Source organism: Gossypium hirsutum, chromosome D11, assembly GCF_007990345.1.
Source record: "Gossypium hirsutum isolate 1008001.06 chromosome D11, Gossypium_hirsutum_v2.1, whole genome shotgun sequence".
NCBI lineage: Eukaryota > Viridiplantae > Streptophyta > Magnoliopsida > Malvales > Malvaceae > Gossypium > Gossypium hirsutum.
Genome location: NC_053447.1, coordinates 26,846,604 through 26,865,988, shown reverse-complemented (window position 1 = coordinate 26,865,988; position 19,385 = coordinate 26,846,604). Strand labels below are relative to the sequence as shown.

Below are 19,385 nucleotides of genomic sequence, written 5' to 3'. Positions count from 1 at the left end.
GAACGTAGGTATGGTATTTCAGTAAAGAAAACCATACTGAGTCGTGAAAAGTAGGTATGGTATTTCAGTGAAGAAAACCATACAAAGTTATAGCATTGTAAAAGATTCAAGCAAATAGTGGCACTTGACAAACGATGTACTCAAATCCGTAAGATGATCCTTAATTTGACAAGTATTTGTAAGTGCAATTGGAGCTAAATATTGGAATATAAGTTGATATCTGATATTGAGCTTGATTGAGTAAATTCATTTTTTGAGATTGTGGTTAGCAGGAAATGTTATATTATACTTGTTTATTATAACTGTTAGTGAGATTTTGGTAAGATTTTATTATGAGCCTATGAACTTACTAAGCTTTCTATAAGTTTACTTGTGTGTGTTTATTGTTCCTTGTAGATTGACGCATATATATATGTTCGGAGGATCGGATCTACATCAAGGATCACACTATCTAGATTTACACTGGTAGATTTTGTTAAACAACTTTTTGATTTATATGGCATGTATAGGGGTTGAAGAAAAAAAAAAGTAATAGTATGAATGATTAAGTATGCAAAGTAAGGGCCAGTTCTTCATTGCTTAAAAAAAGCACTTCTGACTCCAAAAGCACTTTTGGAAGAACAGTTGTGAAGAATAAGCTGCTTTTGGCTGAAATTTTTAGCTTTTCAGAAGTGCTTTTGAAAAACACTTTTGAAAAGGAGAAGCTAAAAATTTTAGCTTTTTCTCTCTCAAAAGCACTTTTGGTGCTTAATTACTTTTTCACCCCTCCAATAACATAGTACTTTCTTTTTTTTTTCTTGGTGCTTAGTTACAAATGTGTTAAAATCATTAATTAAAAATAAAAAATATTTTTTTAAAATACTAATTACAAATATTTAATGGTTATATTTAAATATTTAAAATATAGTTTATATATTCTAATTAAATTTTATAAATAATTAATATATATTGCTTAAAAATATTTAAAATTTATATTTCATATATTAAAATATTAACAATAAGTTATAATAATTTTTTTATATTCTTACTAAAATATAATAATATTAACTAATTTAAATATTATTTAAATGCATATTTGTTACTTGATAATAACATGTCTAAAATAGACATTTTATTTCTCAAAAGCACTTTTTGACAGAAATGCTAAACACTCAAATTTTAAACCAAACTTTTCAAAAGCACTTTTCTACAGCACTTTTCAAAAGCAATTTTCAAAAGCAATGAAGAACTAACCCTAAATCTGAATGTGGTGGTTATGTCAGATATTGAAATATACATGTTTTAGCTTGAAATGGTTGATTGGTTGGACTTTATTAGTATATAAATATATTTTTGTGTAGGAGGATAGTATGAGGGTGAGAAAAGTGGACTTAAATGGTCCGGTTTTGTGTGTTTGATTGTGTTTAAGTCCGATAATGCCTCGTACCCTGTTTCGGCGTCGGACACGGGTAAGGGGTGTTACATGTTTATTTTTTTGGTTAAAATATGTTTTTAATAAAAAATTAATAAAATTATTTTATGAATTAAATAGGCAAAGACACATGGCATATCTAGATTAGGTGAATTTTTTTATCGCTAGTTAAGTTTTGGACCAAATTATATAACTGAATGATACTTTACATATCAAATTGGATAAAAAAAATTCAGATACTAAAAAGGAAAATAAGTATGTTTCAAGGATCAAATTCTAAATTAAATTTAAATAATTAACTCAAAACAAAGCGTGGGTGAAAATGTACAAATTTTCAATTTCATTTGAAAGTATAAATTTATCAATACATATCTTAGAACAAGTTTGATTATACAAATTGTATATAAGAAAATAACATTTGTTTTTTTAAAATATTTTTTGGAATCTTTTAAAATATTTATGGTATTTCAATAATGATAAATGAAAGGCTAGAATAACTAACTTCAATAAACATAATCATTGAAATCCAATTCATGCAACAATAATAGAATCACAAATTCAATGTACCTTTTCTTAGTACAAAGACTTCTTCAAAATAAAAAGTTAACAAGATCACTAACCTCAATGTTACCCTTATTGTCTTTAACCATCTTCATAGTACTATAATTTGCGATGAAATGTGAATGTACAATGAACAGACACATCTTTTCTCCTTTGTTTTTAGTATCTCATAAATTTATGAAAATGCAAGCTTAAAATTATGAGAAACTAAATGAAAGTTTTAAGGTGTGCAACTTTTTTAAGGTTCTATTTGTCTCCATGTATATGTTGGTATGTAAAAGAGTTCTAAACAAATAAATCTTAAGATACAAAGAAACTCAATGATTATCTATATTTTAAATTAATGAAAATAGTACATTAAATAACATATAAAAATATTTTTTAGAGAGCAGTCATTGAATATTGTAAGATGAAGGAAAATAGAATGAAAATTTGTTTTTATACCTTTTTATATGTCTTAGTCATCCAACCAAGTGATTTGAGTCTTATGGGAAACTTCAAGTTTGTTTATACAAACACAACTTTTCTTAGATAGCCACGTCTCTTAGGAATAAATATTACTATTTAAATAGATATATCATTATTCGAATTGAAATATATTTGAATAGCTATAATTTTTAGTTAATAATTAAGTGATATACTTTTTTTTTATCTCAGCAAAAATGTCATAGTTAAAATTTTTTAGATAAATTTTTTAAACTTTGAGATCAATTATTTTAAATGATTTATTGGGATAAATATCAAATTTATACATGAACTTTGGTCTAATGTGCAATTTGATACATGAACTTTAATTTGTTGTAATTATACACATGAAATTTAAATTGGGAATTATATGTATACATGGAATTTTGATTTTCATTCTATTGTACATATTTAAAGAAAAAAAATACATACATTTGTTTTTAGTATCTCATAAATTTATGAAAATGGATGCTTAAAATTATGAGAAATTAAATGAAAGTTTCAAGGTGTGCAACTTTTTTAAGGTTCTGTCTCCATGTATATGTTAGTGTGTAAAAGAGTTCTAAATAAATAAATCTTAAAATATAAAGAAACCCAATGATTATTTATATTTTGCATTAACGAAAATAGTGCATTAAACATTAAATAACGTACAAAAACTTATGGTAGATGATGACCAATTCACAATTGAAGCTCATTGCCACTTTAATCTCAAACTCCAAAAAAAAAAAAAAAACCTCCGACTGTTAAAAAAAAAAAAGCTCACAACTGAGAATCAAAGAAAGAAATTATTTTTGATTTTGGGTATATTAAAATAATAAATTGAAATATATTTATTTGTTAGAAAAGGTAATTAATTTTTGAGCTATTAAATCAAACAAAATTTCTCCCAATTCTTTTAGTTATTTTAAAAGAAAGTATCTGGCTTGAGGACAAATATATTAGAGTATAGTAAAAGAAATTTAAAAAATAAAGAATCGTAATAGGAACGCAATAACTTTGGTTTCTTTAATTAAGTTAAAGAAAGATAATCTTTTAGGTTTCCATACCCTACTTTATTGAAGTTAAAAGAAAGATACTCTTTCTTTTTGGACTGCCCTCACTAATAATTCATCTACTTTTATCTGGCTCCCATATCTCAAGGAAATTGCAATGCTTTCCAACTTCCACACCAAAAAAGTGGAGCTGAATGGTCCTCTTTTATCAACACCAAAATATATAAGTGAATGATACTTTACATATTAAATTGGATAAAAAATTTCAGATACTAAAAATGAAAATAAGTATATTTCAAGGATTAAATTCTAAATTAAATTTAAATAATTAACTCATTTTCAATTTCATTTGAAAGTATAAATTTATCAATACATATCTTAGAACAAGTTTGATTATACAAATTGTATATAAGAAAATAACAATTGTTTTTTTTTTTAATATTTTCTAAAATCTTTCAAAATATTTATGGTATTTCAATAGCTATAAATAAAAGGATAGAATAACTAATTTCAAAAAACATAACCATTGAAATCCAATTCATGCAACAATAGTAGAATAACAAATTCAATGTACCTTTTCTTAGTACAAAGATTCTTCAAAATAAAAAGTTAACAAGATCACTAACCTCAACGTTACCCTTATCGTCTTTAACCATTTTCATAGTACTATAATTTGAGATGGAATGTGAATGTACAATGAACCGACACATCTTTTCTTCTTTGTTTTTAGTATTTCATAAATTTATGTTAAAATTATGAGAAATTAAATGAAAGTTTTAAGGTGTGCAACTTTTTTAAGGTTCTATTTGTCTCCATGTATATATTGGTGTGTAAAAGAGTTCTAGACAAATAAATCTTAAGATACAAAGAAACTCAATGATTATCTATATTTTGTATTAATGAAAATAGTACATTAAACATTAAATAACGTATAAAAATAAATAGAGTGAAAATTTGTTGTTATACCTTTTTCTATGTCTTAGTCATCCATCCAATTGATTTGAGTCTTATAGGAAACTTCAAGTTTGTTTATACAAACACAACTTTTCTTAGATAGCCACATCTCTTATGAATAAATATTACTATTTAAATAGATATATAATTAATCGAATTGAAATATATTTCAATGCCTATAATTTTTAATTAATAACTAAGGGATATACCTTTTTTTATCTCAGTAAAAATGTCATAGTGAAAATTTTTAGATAAATTTTTTAAACTTTGAGATCAATTATTTTAAATGATTTATTGGGATAAATATCAAATTTATACATGAACTTTGGTCTAATGTGTAATTTGATACATGAGCTTTGATTTGGTGCAATTATACACGTGAAATTTAAATTGAGAATGATATGTATACATAAAACTTTGATTTTCATTCTATTGTACATATTTAAAGAAAAAAATACATACATTTGTTTTTATATTGAATAATATAATTGTTTGTGTATGCAATACATGCATGTAAAATGATGCTAATTTGACAATGCTGTTTATGATTTGTGATTTATGAAAATTGAATCAAAACAAAATTTCATATATAAAATCACACAAATTTAAAGTTAATGTATGAGATTGCACATTGGATCAAAGTTCATGTATAGTTTTAATATTTATTCTTAATTTAATTAAATACATTTTATGGAAAATATATTTAAAAACTACATCATCGAAATTTTTAAATATATTTTTACAAACTTTTACCTATAATAATTTAAAAAAAAGACATTTATAAAATAAAAAGACATAAAGTAAAGAGCAAAGACGATAAGAGAGTAAAAAAGAGAGTGCATTTTATTGATCAATGGGAATACTTTACAATGCTTCTTTAGAGTCTATATTTATAGATATAAGAAGTATAAATAAAATAGAACTCCACTTCTAATGACTATTAGAATTTAAAGTATAAAAACCCTGTGAAAAAAATCTTAGTGAAGGAAAAAGAGTACACATATTTATAATATGCACAATTAGCACTATTAGACGAGGCGTTAAAGCATCCAATGCACGATTAGTACGTATATCTATAATAAGCATGATTAGCACTATTAGACTGAAATTGCAATAGCTCTAGAAGGCAATTGACAACTTGAGCAATAGGTTTGGAGTGACTGTATTATAAAATAAACCATTTACAGTGGACTTGGAAGTGGCAGTGGAAGGAATATTGAATAATATTGATCGAGGCGTTGAAGCTTCAATTCAATCATGGAGGATGATAGCTCTAATTTAGGACTACCATTGGGTGAGGATAGCAATGACAATGACAATGATATGGCTACATGTTAATTCACTTTCCGCAGGAAAATATTTTCAAGATGGGAGTGAGAGTTGTGCTAAAGGGTTTGCGTGTTGCATGGGGATAGGATTTCGACAGGTTGAGGTAGAATGTGATAATGCACTTTTAGTAGAATTATTGTTGGTTGGTGGATCTGTTAATAGCAGAATGGTGGACCTACATGTGATTCATGGTATCTTTAATCGTAAATGGAAGATGCGCATTCGCCATGTTCCTAGATCCCAAAACGCAGTTGCAGTTCATAGGGCAAGACTTGCGGTATCTGGTCTTCCAAGTCTAATGGTTTTTTAAGAACCTTCAATATCGATCCAATAACTTCTATTGGTTGATAAAAAGAGCTTTCATATGTCCTAAGATGTGTGTTTTTTTATAATCGCTTTATGCTGTTCTTTTCTACCAAAAGAAAAATTAAAAATTTTTACAAATAAAAGTTAAAGTGTACAAATTAGTGGGTGGAAAAAGTAAGGTTTATTGCTTTTAACCTTTCACTTATAAATATTATAACATTATAAATACTTCAACTTTTCATTTATAATTAGTAGAATATAATAAATATTTCGAAAATATTTTAACAAAATTAAAAAAAATATTTCTCAAAATAATGAGTCGAAGATTATTTATGTTTTCTATAGTAAAAACAGTATCGCATATGAACTCAAAACTATACCATAATTATATAATAATGAAATTTTAAATTCCTTAAAAGGAGATATCTTTTAAATAGGTGTCTCACTTATGGCAGACAATGACCAATTCACAATCGAAACTCATTGCCACTTTAATCTCAAACTCCAAAAAGAAAAGAAAAACCAAATTCCTAGAAAAATTGAGAAGTTAATTTATAGGACATTTTTTTTTCGTATTTTACAAAAATTAAAAAATTAGTCCAATTTGGATAAAATTATTAAACATTGTGATTAAAATGTTGAGTTGGAATTAACACTAAAAACAATTTATAAACAAAAAAAAAGTAATATTTTATATACAACAAATTAATAAAAATCAATAATTTTGATTAATATGTTTATCAACAACTAAACAACTTTTTAAATTTTTATTAAATATGATGATGGTTGAAAATAAAAGGATTAGTTTTTCAAAATTAATAAAGTAAAAGGATGGAATTAAAAAATAGACATGTTCCAATTTGCAAGCATCTAAAAATGTTTTCTTATTATGCAAGAGTTTCACACAGAAATTAAAAGACTCCAACTGTTCAACAAACTCACAACTGAGAATCAAGGTATTGGAATATATTTATTGGTTAGAAAAAGTAATTAATTTTCAAATTCGTACCAATTTTTTAAGTTATTTTAAAAGAAAATATGTGGTTTGAGGACAAAAATAGTAAAAGAAATGTAGGTAATATGAACGCAATAACTTTGGTTCTTTATTAAAGTTAAAGAAAGATAATCTTTTAGGTTGACATACCCTACTTCTTTATTAAAGTTAAAGAACAATCATCTTTCTTTTTAGACTAATAATTCATCTACTTTTAACTGCCTCCAAAGTCTCAAGGAAATTGCAATGCTTTCCAGCTTCCACACCATTAAAAGTATAGCTAAATGGTCCTCTTTTATCAACAATTCTCAATTTCCTTTATTCGGTTTCAAGCTGTCTACCCCCTTCTATTCTTAGTTACACTTGCCTCTTTACCATTTCATTCCTCCAATGGAAAAGCTTCAAAACCTCCTCCTCCTCCAGTTGTTGCTGCTTCTTCCCTTTTCATCAGCTTACACACCTCCACATAAGTACTTCATCAATTGTGGATCAAATTCTAATGTCTCAGGCAGCGGAGGTCGGAAATTTGTCGGTGACCTGAATTCCGGTGTTTCCTTCTTTGTAGGGCAAAGCGGCCCTGTCCCTCATGCAAATCCTTCATCATCTCAACTCTATCAATCTGCAAGAATCTATCGACGCCCTTTCTTTTACGAGTTTGTAATTAATGAGAACGGCACCTACTTTGTGCGTCTCCATTTCTTTGTTTCTTCATCTGATTCTAATCTAGCCACAGCTAAATTTAATGTCTCAGCTTCAGGATTTTGGCTATTATCAAACTTTACTTTCAGGAACAGTATTAGTTCACCTATCATCAAAGAATTTTTGGTCACCATCAATGAAAAGAGATTTAGGATCTGCTTCATACCTTCCCAAGGATCAAACTTGGCTTTCGTAAACGCCATCGAAGTCTTTCTTGCCCCTGAGGATTTCATCCCCGATACCGCTCCTCTTGTTACTCCTGCAGGAAGTAGAATTTCTTTTGATGGTTTGTCTTCTCAGGTGTTGCATACACTCTTTAGGATTAATGTTGGAGGGCCTACCCTCACACCAATAAATGATACATTGTGGAGGAACTGGATACCGGATGATAGTTTCTTGCTTAATCCAATGGCTGTAAGGAATAGTGACTTCTTCTCTGATTCACCTAACTATCGAGAAGGGGGAGCCACTGAATATACTGCCCCAGACCCTGTGTATAAGACTGCAAAAGAAATGAATATAGATGAGAGCAGGCAACTAAATTTCTTCAATGTTACATGGAGTTTTAATGTGAGCAAGAGTTCAAGTCACTTCGTCCGGGTCCATTTTTGTGACATAATTAGTGTATCTCTTAATGTCATAATCTTCGATCTCTATATCTACAACAAGTTTAGTGCAAGGATTAATCCATATGATAAAATGGGTCAGTTGGCTGCTCCATTTTACTATGATTTTGTAGTTGATTCTGATGAGTCCGGAATCATGAACATAAGTATAGGGCCTCGACCGAATTCTCCAAATCAAACTGCCTTTCTGAATGGGCTGGAGATAATGGAGTTAATAAAGAAATCAGATTTTGTTTCGTGTCCAGGGAATCTTGAAAGTAATAGGACTAGTTTGTTTGCTATAGTTGGATCCATTGGTGGGGGTTCATTTGTTATTATTTTGGTAGCAATAGTGCTTCTGAGTTTGAAAAGGAGAAACACAAAGCGTGGACAATCTTCAAGTTGGCCCTTCTCCGGGCCTTTCTATGCAAGGAGCAGTTCTTACAATAGAATGTCTGAAAAGACTTCCAATATGTTGCCTACTAATTTAAACCTTGCTTTGAGATTATCATATCATGAAATTGAGCAATCGACCAAGAACTTCGATTCCAACTTGGTAATTGGGGAGGGTGGATTCGGAAAAGTCTATCAAGGAATGTTTCGTGGCATAAAAGTGGCTGTGAAAAGGAGTGAGCCAGGACATGGCCAAGGCCTTTTAGAGTTCCAAACCGAGATAGTGGTCTTATCTCAAATTCGCCACCGTCATCTTGTTTCCTTAATCGGATATTGTGATGAAAGATTTGAAATGATATTGGTCTATGAATTCATGGAGCAAGGAACTCTTAGAGATCATCTCTATTATTCAACTGCCGATCTTGAGAAATCATACAGTACACGTTCTGAATTATCTTGGAAGCAAAGACTAGAAATTTGTATCGGTGCAGCTAAAGGCCTTAATTACCTGCATACAGGTGCAGCTGGAGGAATCATTCACCGTGATGTTAAGTCAACAAACATCTTACTTGATGAACAGTTTGTGGCCAAAGTTGCTGATTTCGGTCTTTCAAAATCAGGCATTCCTGATGTAGAACATAGCGTCGATGTAAAAGGTACCTTTGGTTATCTTGACCCTGAATACTTCATGTCTCTACAGTTGACAGATAAATCCGATGTGTATTCTTTCGGAGTTGTACTCTTAGAAGTCCTTTGTGCTAGGCCAGCGGTCATCAACTCAAACAAGAGGGAGGAAGTGAACTTAGCTGAATGGGGAATGCATTGGCTGAGGAAAGGTCAACTTGATAATATTATTGATCCAGTGTTAGTGGATACTATTAATCCCAACTCATTTCGGAAGTTTGCTGAAACAACAGAGAAGTGTTTGAGGGTATATGGTAGTGAAAGGCCAATCATGCGTGATGTTTTGTGGGACTTGGAATATGCATTGCAGCTTCAACTTACTCCAATCAACAGGGGCCCACTTGAGGATAGTATAACCAATGCTTCATTGGAATTTTCGATGCCTATTCTCCATCGATTACCATCCAATAGCTCTCCAGCTGTTAATGAAGACAACACTACTCTAGTATTTGATGATACTTCAGATGTAACTGCTAGTGAAGTACTCACGGAATTGAGGATTGGTGATTCTAGATAATCTTCACTGGTTTAAAGGAAAAACCTCATTTTTTAGAAGAATATCAGTGGTGTAGGACAATGGCAACCCCATCAATGTACATGTTTCACTGCAGTAATACAAAGTAATTTCTCATGAGTGATCTTGTTTTTAGTTTTTATATCAATCTGATAGTAGGTTAGTTTCTACCAAATGGTTCCTGAAATGGTGATTGAAAGGTTACATCTAGAAGTATAAATTATTGAAAGAATATTAAAAGAATATAGTTTTGATGTGACCAGATTGCAAGAAGACAAATCATCTTTATATTTATTTAAGCTTACATCAGCATCACATTATTTCCATTGACCAAGTAAATGCCTGTAAAGCCAGAACTGTCCTCTACTGAATGAACAAAGTCTACAATTACGAGGGCATTTAAATCATTTCCCAATGCAACACGGCTTAGAATTTTCTCTGAGCCTATTTTGTTTCATAAACGAATTCAGGCTCCCTGTTGACTTATCTTTAATCTTTCAATAGGAAGCATTGATTCACAGGTAGGCCTAATTATGATCTTGTTACCGATTTTATTGCACCAGATCTAGTGTACAAGACTTCCAAAGAGATGGCATCAAACGACTCTAATGTAACCTAGTCTTATGATGTAACCAAAGATTCTAGGCACTTGATTCAGGTTCATTTCTGCGATGTTATTAGTGTGTCACAGAATATTTTAAGTTTTTTTTCTCTATATAAATAGCAACTTCAGCCAGAACATTAACCCTTACCAAAAAAGTGGATAAACTTGCGACTCCATTTTTCATGGACTTTGTGGTTGATTCTGATGACTCAGGGTTCATAAAATCTTCATAGGGCTTGATAGTAATTCTACAGTTCAAAATGCTTTTCTAAATGGCATTGAGATAATGGAAATGATGGGGAAATCTGATTTGGTCCCTGTAACACATAAGTCCAACAATATGTCTCCCTTCATTATTGTAGATGTGGTCCTCGGAGGTCTTGTTCTTGTCTGCATCTTTGGAGATCTGTTGTTTATTGAACTGAGACATAGGAAGGCAAAACCTATTGAAACTTCAGAATGGTCACCATTACCTATATTTCAAGAAAGTTCTCATGGTAATTCCAAGACACCAAGCAGAGAGGGAACCATTACTGCTTCTCCTTTGCCTAACTTGAACCTTGGTTTAAGGATACCATTAAACGAGATTCAGTTGGCAACAAACAACTTCGATAAGAACTTACAGATTGTTAAGGGTGGATTTGGGACTGTCTATTAAGGGACTCTCCGGAATGGCTTGAAAGTGGCTGTGAAACGAAGCCAGCTAGGGTTAGGTCAAGGTTTACCAGAATTTTAGATGGAGATCATGGTTTTATCAAAACTTCGACATCGCCATCTTGCTTCTTTGATCGGATATTGTGATGAAAGGCTTGAGATGAGGTACATCCCATTGAATAGCTCCATTGAGATGAGGTACATCCCATCTTATTTCCTTGATCGGATATTGCCAAGAATCTCCACTGAATGAGGTACATCCCCTTTTATAAGAAGGGGTGGTTTGGGTGGCGAAGGAAAAGATGGTTTATGGCCTTCTAAAGTGGTTCCAATAAGGATTTATTTGACTCTGTTAACTTGAGAATCAGATATGGGTATATATGTTTGTGAACGGGCTAAATCGGGGTTCCGCTTTATATATTTCACCATCAAATAATCATATTGCTAGCGATGTTACTGTTCGATATTAGTTTTATTTACAACAAGGGCAGAGAGTTGCTTAAATTCTCTTGAAAAGAAAAAACCCCATACCATTAAGTTCATTTAGTCAAATTATGCTATTAGACCCCGTACTCTGACTAAGTTATGGATTTAGCACCTATACTTTAATTTGGTTATTTTCAATTTCTGTACTTTTAGAATTTAAAAATTTTAGTCCTAATAAAATAGTAACTATTAGATCCATCAAGTTAAGTTATGTTATTTTTAAAATTTGATGTGTCAAACATATTATTACATGTGTAATACTATGCTTATTTGTTATTTCCATATATTACTCACAAAAAAATTAGTTAATAGATTTAATGATGGTAGTTTGCGTTAAGACTAAAAATTTGAAATTCAAAAAATATAGCCACTAAGGATGATCCAATTAGTGAATGTCAACTAAATCTATAACTTTATGCACAATAAAAGACTAATAATACAATTTAACCAAACATATTTAATTGTTACCATTGGATAAAGACTAAAATTTTAAAATTCGAAAAATATAGAGACTAAAATTGATCAAATTAAAATATAAATACTAAATCCACAATTTACATAAAATATAGAGTCTAATAACAAAATTTGAATAGATTAATTAAATTTTGATTAAGCAGGGAGAAATATAATGAAAGGTTAAATATAAAATTAATACCTAAATTTGTCCACTTTTCCTAAATTGATACTTATAGTGTTTTTTGTCTCAGATACCCGAATTTTTTTTCTGTCAACTAAATTAGCACTTAAGTCTAACAATGTTAAGTCTACGATATGTGGCAAAATAATATTGTGGCACGTGGTATAAATGATATCATGGTAATGTTATAATCAAATTAAAAAAAAACCTTTTTTTTTCTTTTGTCTTCCCCCTCTTAATTTTTCTGTCATTTCCTTCTCTTTCTTCTTCAAAGAAGCGTCTCTTTATCTTCAAATCACTCAACAAAAACTGGCCAAACTTTGGAGATAATTTTGGATGTGAAACACAGAGAGAGAGAGAGTATGAATCATCACCACGATCCAAACCCTTTCGATGAAGAAGAAGTCAATTCATTTTTTTCATTTCCCTTTTTTCCCCATTTCAGATTTGGAAATTTTCTTCTTTTATTTACGTGTGCGTTAGTCGATTTCTTCACTTCGTTTGGAAATTAGGTTTCGAGAATATTAGATCTGAAGAGCTTGCTTGCTAACATTTCGGGGATGAAATGGCTTCTAATTTTGAAATTTTCTTTTGTTGCAATTGATTGAAAATATACGATTTGTAACACCCCTAACCCGTATCCATCTCCAAAATAGGGTTATAGAGCATTACCGGAGTTTACAAATTAATTTACAAACATTTCATTTCATCAAGCATTCCTATTTAAAATCAATCAAAATCAAAATATTAATGAGCTACCGTTGGCCAATTTAACTCATACATGCCATTATAACGAGAATCAAAACATCCAAAATTACCGATAGAATTAATGGATAGTGTGATAAACATTCATACATCCATTCAATGCATTATTCCCTTTTTTATCAAATATATCAATGTTTCATCAATTTTCATACAATGAACATTCAAATCATATTCACATCAATAACATACATTTCAAGCATTTAAGAATATAATTCAAGTTACTCGAACTTACGAGAATAAATTGCAAAAATACCAAAATTCAAGGACATTTTGGTTATTTTCCTCAAATTTCCACCCAATCTTGATCTAAATTACTATTTCATTCAATTTATTAATTTAACTAATAAAGCAATTCATTTCATGCAATTTGGTCACTTTTTGACATTTTTACCAATTTACCCTTAAAATATTACTTTTATTCAATTTAGTCCTTGAACCTAAAACATGCAAATTGGCCATTTTTAATGAAAACTCATGCTAGTTGAATAATCATATATTTTCCTCCTCCTCCTCTCCATTCCACATCCTTAATGTATAAAACATGCTTATATGTAACATTATCTATAATTTCACCATTTATTTATACATTCATTCAAAGCTGTCCACTTGAGTCATAGTCACTAAATTATTTATATCTTGAGATACGGAACTTCAAATTAAGATCCGCTAATTTTCCCCGAAACTAGGTTCACATATATTCTTACGATAAAATTTTCAGAATTTTTTATTTATCCAATAAGTACAGTTTATTCTTTAAAATCATCCATGTTCTACTGTCTGACAGTTTCGACCCTTCTTCACTAAAAATTAATTATATCCTTGTACAGAATTCGGATAATGTTCTCGTTTGTTCCTATTGAAAATAGACTCATTAATAATTTTAAACATATAAATTTAAGTCCCCAATTATTTTTCTCAAAATTTTGATGATTTTTCAAAATCAGAACGGGGGAACCTAAATCATTCTGACCTTATCTCACAAAATTTATTATATCTCATGATTTACAATTCTATTACTTACACCGTTTCTTCTATGAGAAACTATACTCAGTAATATTTAATTCCATATTTTTTTAGTCATGTAATTCAATTTACACAATTTATGGTGATTTTTCAAAGTTAACCTATTACTGCTGTCCAAAACTGTTTTAGTGTAATATATTGATTACTAAGTTTATAACTCCCTTATTCTCTTTCTCTATAATATTTCTCATCACTTTCACTTATTTCTCTTCCCTAATATATCAAGAACATAAGACTTTATATAAGAAAACTCTACTATAACATCATTTCTATGCTTTTTCAATAATATCAAACTCAAAAATATATTGAAATCTTGATGTTCTTACCTTGTGCTATTGATTTCAATCTTTAACTTAATTATCTCTCTCCTCCAGCTTCTATTTCTTGAATCTAACTTGATATTCTAGCTCCCCATAGTCTTCTTGTTATCTTTCTCTCTTGATGGCTATGGAAATTCTTTTAATTTCTAAGTGAAAATGGTAAATTTTTGGTGAAAGGACCAAATTGTAAAGAAATCAAAACTTTCTTTTTTTTTCCCTCATACGTTGGAATGCATGGGAGGTTGATGATTTCTCATCATCTTTACTCCCTTTTATATTAATCATTTAATAATAAAATAATACTAAAAATCTTAATAAAATATTAATTAAATAACATTGATCTAATTAATTAATTAAAAATAAAACAAACATCATCATTACCTTCTAGAATTCTCTCTCTCTCTAATTGACCATTTTTCCCTTTATAATCTTTTGAAATTCCATCATTTATTCATCACTTAATTTGGTAAATTGTAATTTAATCCCTCAAAATTCTTCACTTTTTCAATTTGGTCCTAATTCATCCATTTTCTTTAGTTTCTAGATTATTCCACCCTTAAAATATTTACACTATTGGTCCTTCAACTTTTTTGTATTTACACTTTAACCCCTCAAATTTTGAGTATTTACTCTTGGACAATAAAACTTTTCTCACTTTTACGATTTACTCCTTTCTTGAATTAATATGTCATAATATACTTCCCAATGTTGACATAACTCAAAATTACCCTTTTTATCACTTTATTTTCTTATTTTACTATATGAAGAATATTATCTTACTTTCTTACTGTAGTAATTTTTGGGGTATTACACGATTTATCGGCCAAAACTTTCACTGTAAAGATTTTTTAGGTGCCTTTTTATATTTGAGCCTTAATATGTTAAATAAACCTAAGATTGAATCTAAGAAAAAATCATCTAAAAGACGTTCAAAGCTTGATAAAATTGATGAATCAATGGGAAATCATGGGGATTTAGCTGAAAATGGAAATGGGTTTTCAGATTCAAAGGTGAAAAGCAAAGAGTCGAAGAAAAAAGATCTGAGGAGCAATTTCGATGGAGAAGGAATGGAGTGAAGCTGAGATTGAGATTTTGAAGAAACAAATGGTGAAAAGCCCAGTGGGGAAACCAACCATGGAAGCTATAACTTCAGCATTTAAAAGGAAATTTAAAACAAATAGTGTGATTAAAAAAGCAAAGGAATTAGGTGAGAAAAAAACATGGGTGTAGTGATTCATATGCTCAGTTTTTGAAGAATAAATTGGGGGAGAAAAGTTAAAAGAATTTTTTTTTTAAAGTTTTTAGTTTATGACATAACGTGATTTATACTATGTGCCAAAATATTATTTTATCATGTTTCCTACATTTAACGCCATTAAATTCAGGTATTAATTTAGCAGATAAAAAAAATTTAAGTACCAATATGAGACAAAAAAAAACCATAATTACCAATCTAAGAGAAGTGAAAAAGTTTAGATACTAATTTTATATTTAACCCTATAATTAATTCATGTCTTGATTGAATAAATTAATTAAATCAATTCTACATTAAGTAAAATTTAAATTTAAATTTAAAATTTCGACAAATTAATAAATTTGAATTTTTTATTAAAAAATGAGTTAATAGGTAAATTTCTCAGTGAAAATTAAAAGTTATCCCTATATTTCACTTTAATTGATATTTTACATTATTCTTATAAATCAAAAATAAATTTGTCATTATAGTTTAACTCTATATTGGATTTTGTGCTTTACTTTTATTTAATTGATTTTGCCACTGAATTTAAATTGTTTTTATTCAATTTTACTATTCAATTTTAATTTGAAAGAATTTGAAGACAAAAATTAATAAAAATATTTTTATATTTTAATTTAATATTTAATAATTAATTAATATAATATTAAAATTAAATAACAATGGTTATTACTTATTTTTTTTCTTTTGCAATATATGTATTCCATTTTCTTGTTTTTATTTCATTAATTAGAATTTTCAATTGAGCTTATTATTTTTTAATATTTATAAGTTAAATTATTGCTACCTATTAAAATACAATATTTGAAAGGATTTTTTTTATCAAAATATGTTTTTGTTAAAATTAACGTTGATAATGACAATAGACATGATTGCGAATCAAAAAAGAAAAGAAAAATAAAATACACAGATTTTACATGAAAAACTTTTTCAAGAAAAACCGCAAGCAAATGAGAAGAAATTCATTAATGTTGAAAACTGAATCATACAAAAGAAGTTTTGACTACGTCTATTTAACTGTTGAAAGACTCTATTTTAATCAATGTGAAAAAGGAACTATAGCCCTACACAAATCCCTTTGTTTTGCCATTGTATTTTATTTCTTTAACAAAGATTCGAGCCACACAAATTTAACAATTTTAAATCATCAAAATTAATATTGAATTGTAAATTTTAATTAAAAAAACAAAGTTGGTGGCAAATTTTATTAAAATTCAAAGTTTAATGGTAAAGTTCAATCACATAAGAGTTAGAATGGTAAATTTACTCATAATTTTAAAATATAATGACAAATATAAATGAAAACAATGTATAATGACAAATTTCAATATTCACTAGTAGTTTACACTTTAACCTTTACAAAATTAATTTTGTAAAAATTAAATTTGCATTTCCACCTTAAGTACACAATTATTTTCGTAATTGACCATAAACATGATATAAAAACTTGATGAATTACTTTAAAGTCGTCTTTCAATTCTCCGTTGTTGCTATAACCTGTAAACATTAACCCTTATTACCAAATAGTGGATGATCTAGCGACTCCATTTTTCATGGACTTTATGGTTGATTCTGATGATTCAGGGTTCATAAATATCTCCATAGGGCCTGATAGTAATTCTATAGATCAAAATGCTTTTCTAAATGGCGTTGAGATAATGGAAATGATGGGGAAATCTGATTTGGTCCCTGTAACACATAAGTCCAACAATATGTCTCCCTTCATTATTGTTGGTGTGGTCCTCGGAGGTCTTGTTCTTGTTTGCATCTTTGGAGGTCTGTTGTTTATTGGACTGAGACGTAGGAAGCCAAAACCTGTTGAAACTTCAGAATGGTCACCATTACCTATATTTAAAGAAAGTTCTCATGGTAATTCCAAAACACCAAGTAGAGAGGGAACCATTACTGCTTCCCCTGTGCCTAACTTGAACCTTGGTTTAAGGATACCATTAGACGAGATTAAGTTGGCAACAAACAACTTCGATAAGAAGTTACAGATTGTTAAGGGTGGATTTGGGATTGTCTATCAAGGGACTCTCCGGAATGGCTTGAAACTGGCTGTGAAACGAAGCCAGCCAGGGTCAAGTCAAGGTCTACCAGAATTTTAGACGGAGATCATGGTTTTATCAAAAATTTGACATCGTCATCTTGTTTCCTTGATCGAATATTGTGATGAAAGGCTTGAGATGATACTTGTGTACGAGTTAATGGAGAAAGGAACTTTGAGGGATCACCTATATAACGCAAAAATACCTTGCTTGTCTTGGAAGCAAAGGCTCGATATTTGCATTAGTGCTGCAATAGGACTTCATTACCTTCACAAAGGTGCATCTGGGGGCATCATTCACCGTGATGTCAAGTCGACAAACATCTTGCTCCATGAGAATCTTGTAGCCAAAGTAGCTGACTTTGGCCTTTCAAGATCAGGTCCTTCGGATCAATCCCATGCTAGCACAGGCATTAAAGGAACTTTTAGTTATCTTGATCCTGAGTACTTTAAAACACAACAGCTGACAGAAAAATCTGATGTTTATTCGTTCGGAGTGGTTCTTCTTGAGGTGCTCTGTGCAAGGCCGGCTATCAACCCTGCACTCCCAAGAGAGCAAGTGAACCTAGAAGAATAGGGAATGCGTTGTAAGAACAAAGGATTGCTTGATTAGATTGTGGATCCATCCATAAGAGATCAGATCAATCCCAACTCATTAAGAAAATTTGCAGAGATAACAGAGAAATGTTTACAAGAAAATGCCTGTGATAGGCCTGGTATGGGTGATGTGGCATGGGACTTGGAGTATGCGTTACAGCTCCAGCAAACAGCAGTTGTCCAAGAGCTACACGAGGACAGCGCATCAAATGCTTCTGGTATGCTATCATTGCATGTTATCCAGCGTTTACCTTCCACAAATATCGAAGTTGAGGGAGATGATATGTCCATCATAAAGGAGGATGGATCCGACTCAATCGCATCGGCAAGTGTTCTCCCAATTGAAAATGGATGAAGCCAGATAAATCATTTGGTTTATAAAGCAAAGTTTCCCGGTGCAATGTTTTTTGTTCTACCCTATGTTTCACATCTAGAATTAAATTTGGCACTGCTTTCATAAGCAAGACATTTCAATTACAGTGTTTAAACTACAAGATGTATAATATAATAATATAACAACCATTTTCAAGATCACATGTTTACTAGACCAGATGGTTAAATTGTACACATGCCAACTAGAAACACAACTTATATAATATATGTACCAAGACTAGAGTCCTGAATATTACAAACCAGAAGGATAAAAGGAAAAAAATGAGCAACATAAATCCAAATGAGAGAGATTTGTACTAAAGATCGGGGGCTTTTCTTCTCGGTCCAGAAGTCGAATTTGCCGCTTGCTACTCCTGCTTGATAAAACCCAACTGTCGTGATCTTCGGCTGAATAATCATGTTGCTAGCGATGTTACTGTTCGATATTAGTTTTATTTACAACAAGAGCAGATTAGTTGGCCCTTCTTCAAACAATAGCTGCTTAAATTCTCTTGAAAAGAAAAACTCATACCATTAAGTTCATTTAGTCAAATTATGCTATTAGACCCCGTACTTTGACTAAGTTATGGATTTAGCACCTATACTTTAATTTGGTTATTTTCAATTTCTGTACTTTTAGAATTTAAAAATTTTAGTCCTAATAAAATAGTAACTATTAGATCCATCAAGTTAAGTTATTTTTAAAATTTGATGT

The 19,385-nt window shown here is 30.0% G+C and overlaps 1 protein-coding gene and 1 pseudogene across 1 annotated transcript; both read left to right on the top strand.

The window, feature by feature from the left end:
* The first annotated feature begins 7,194 nt into the window (after nt 1-7,194).
* Nucleotides 7,195-10,027, top strand: LOC121223038 (probable receptor-like protein kinase At5g24010). The gene has a single exon (XM_041103967.1). It carries the CDS (start codon nt 7,406-7,408, stop codon nt 9,911-9,913), a length of 2,508 nt encoding a protein of 835 aa, XP_040959901.1. The 5' UTR covers nt 7,195-7,405; the 3' UTR covers nt 9,914-10,027.
* Nucleotides 10,028-17,150: 7,123 nt separating this feature from the next.
* LOC121223165 (probable receptor-like protein kinase At5g24010) lies at nt 17,151-19,151 on the top strand (annotated as a pseudogene).
* Nucleotides 19,152-19,385: the final 234 nt, after the last annotated feature.

What these genes read in the sequence shown, in the direction of transcription:
- LOC121223038 (XM_041103967.1), top strand. Translation starts at nt 7,406, where the DNA reads ATGGAAAAGCTTCAAAACCTCCTCCTCCTCCAGTTGTTGCTGCTTCTT.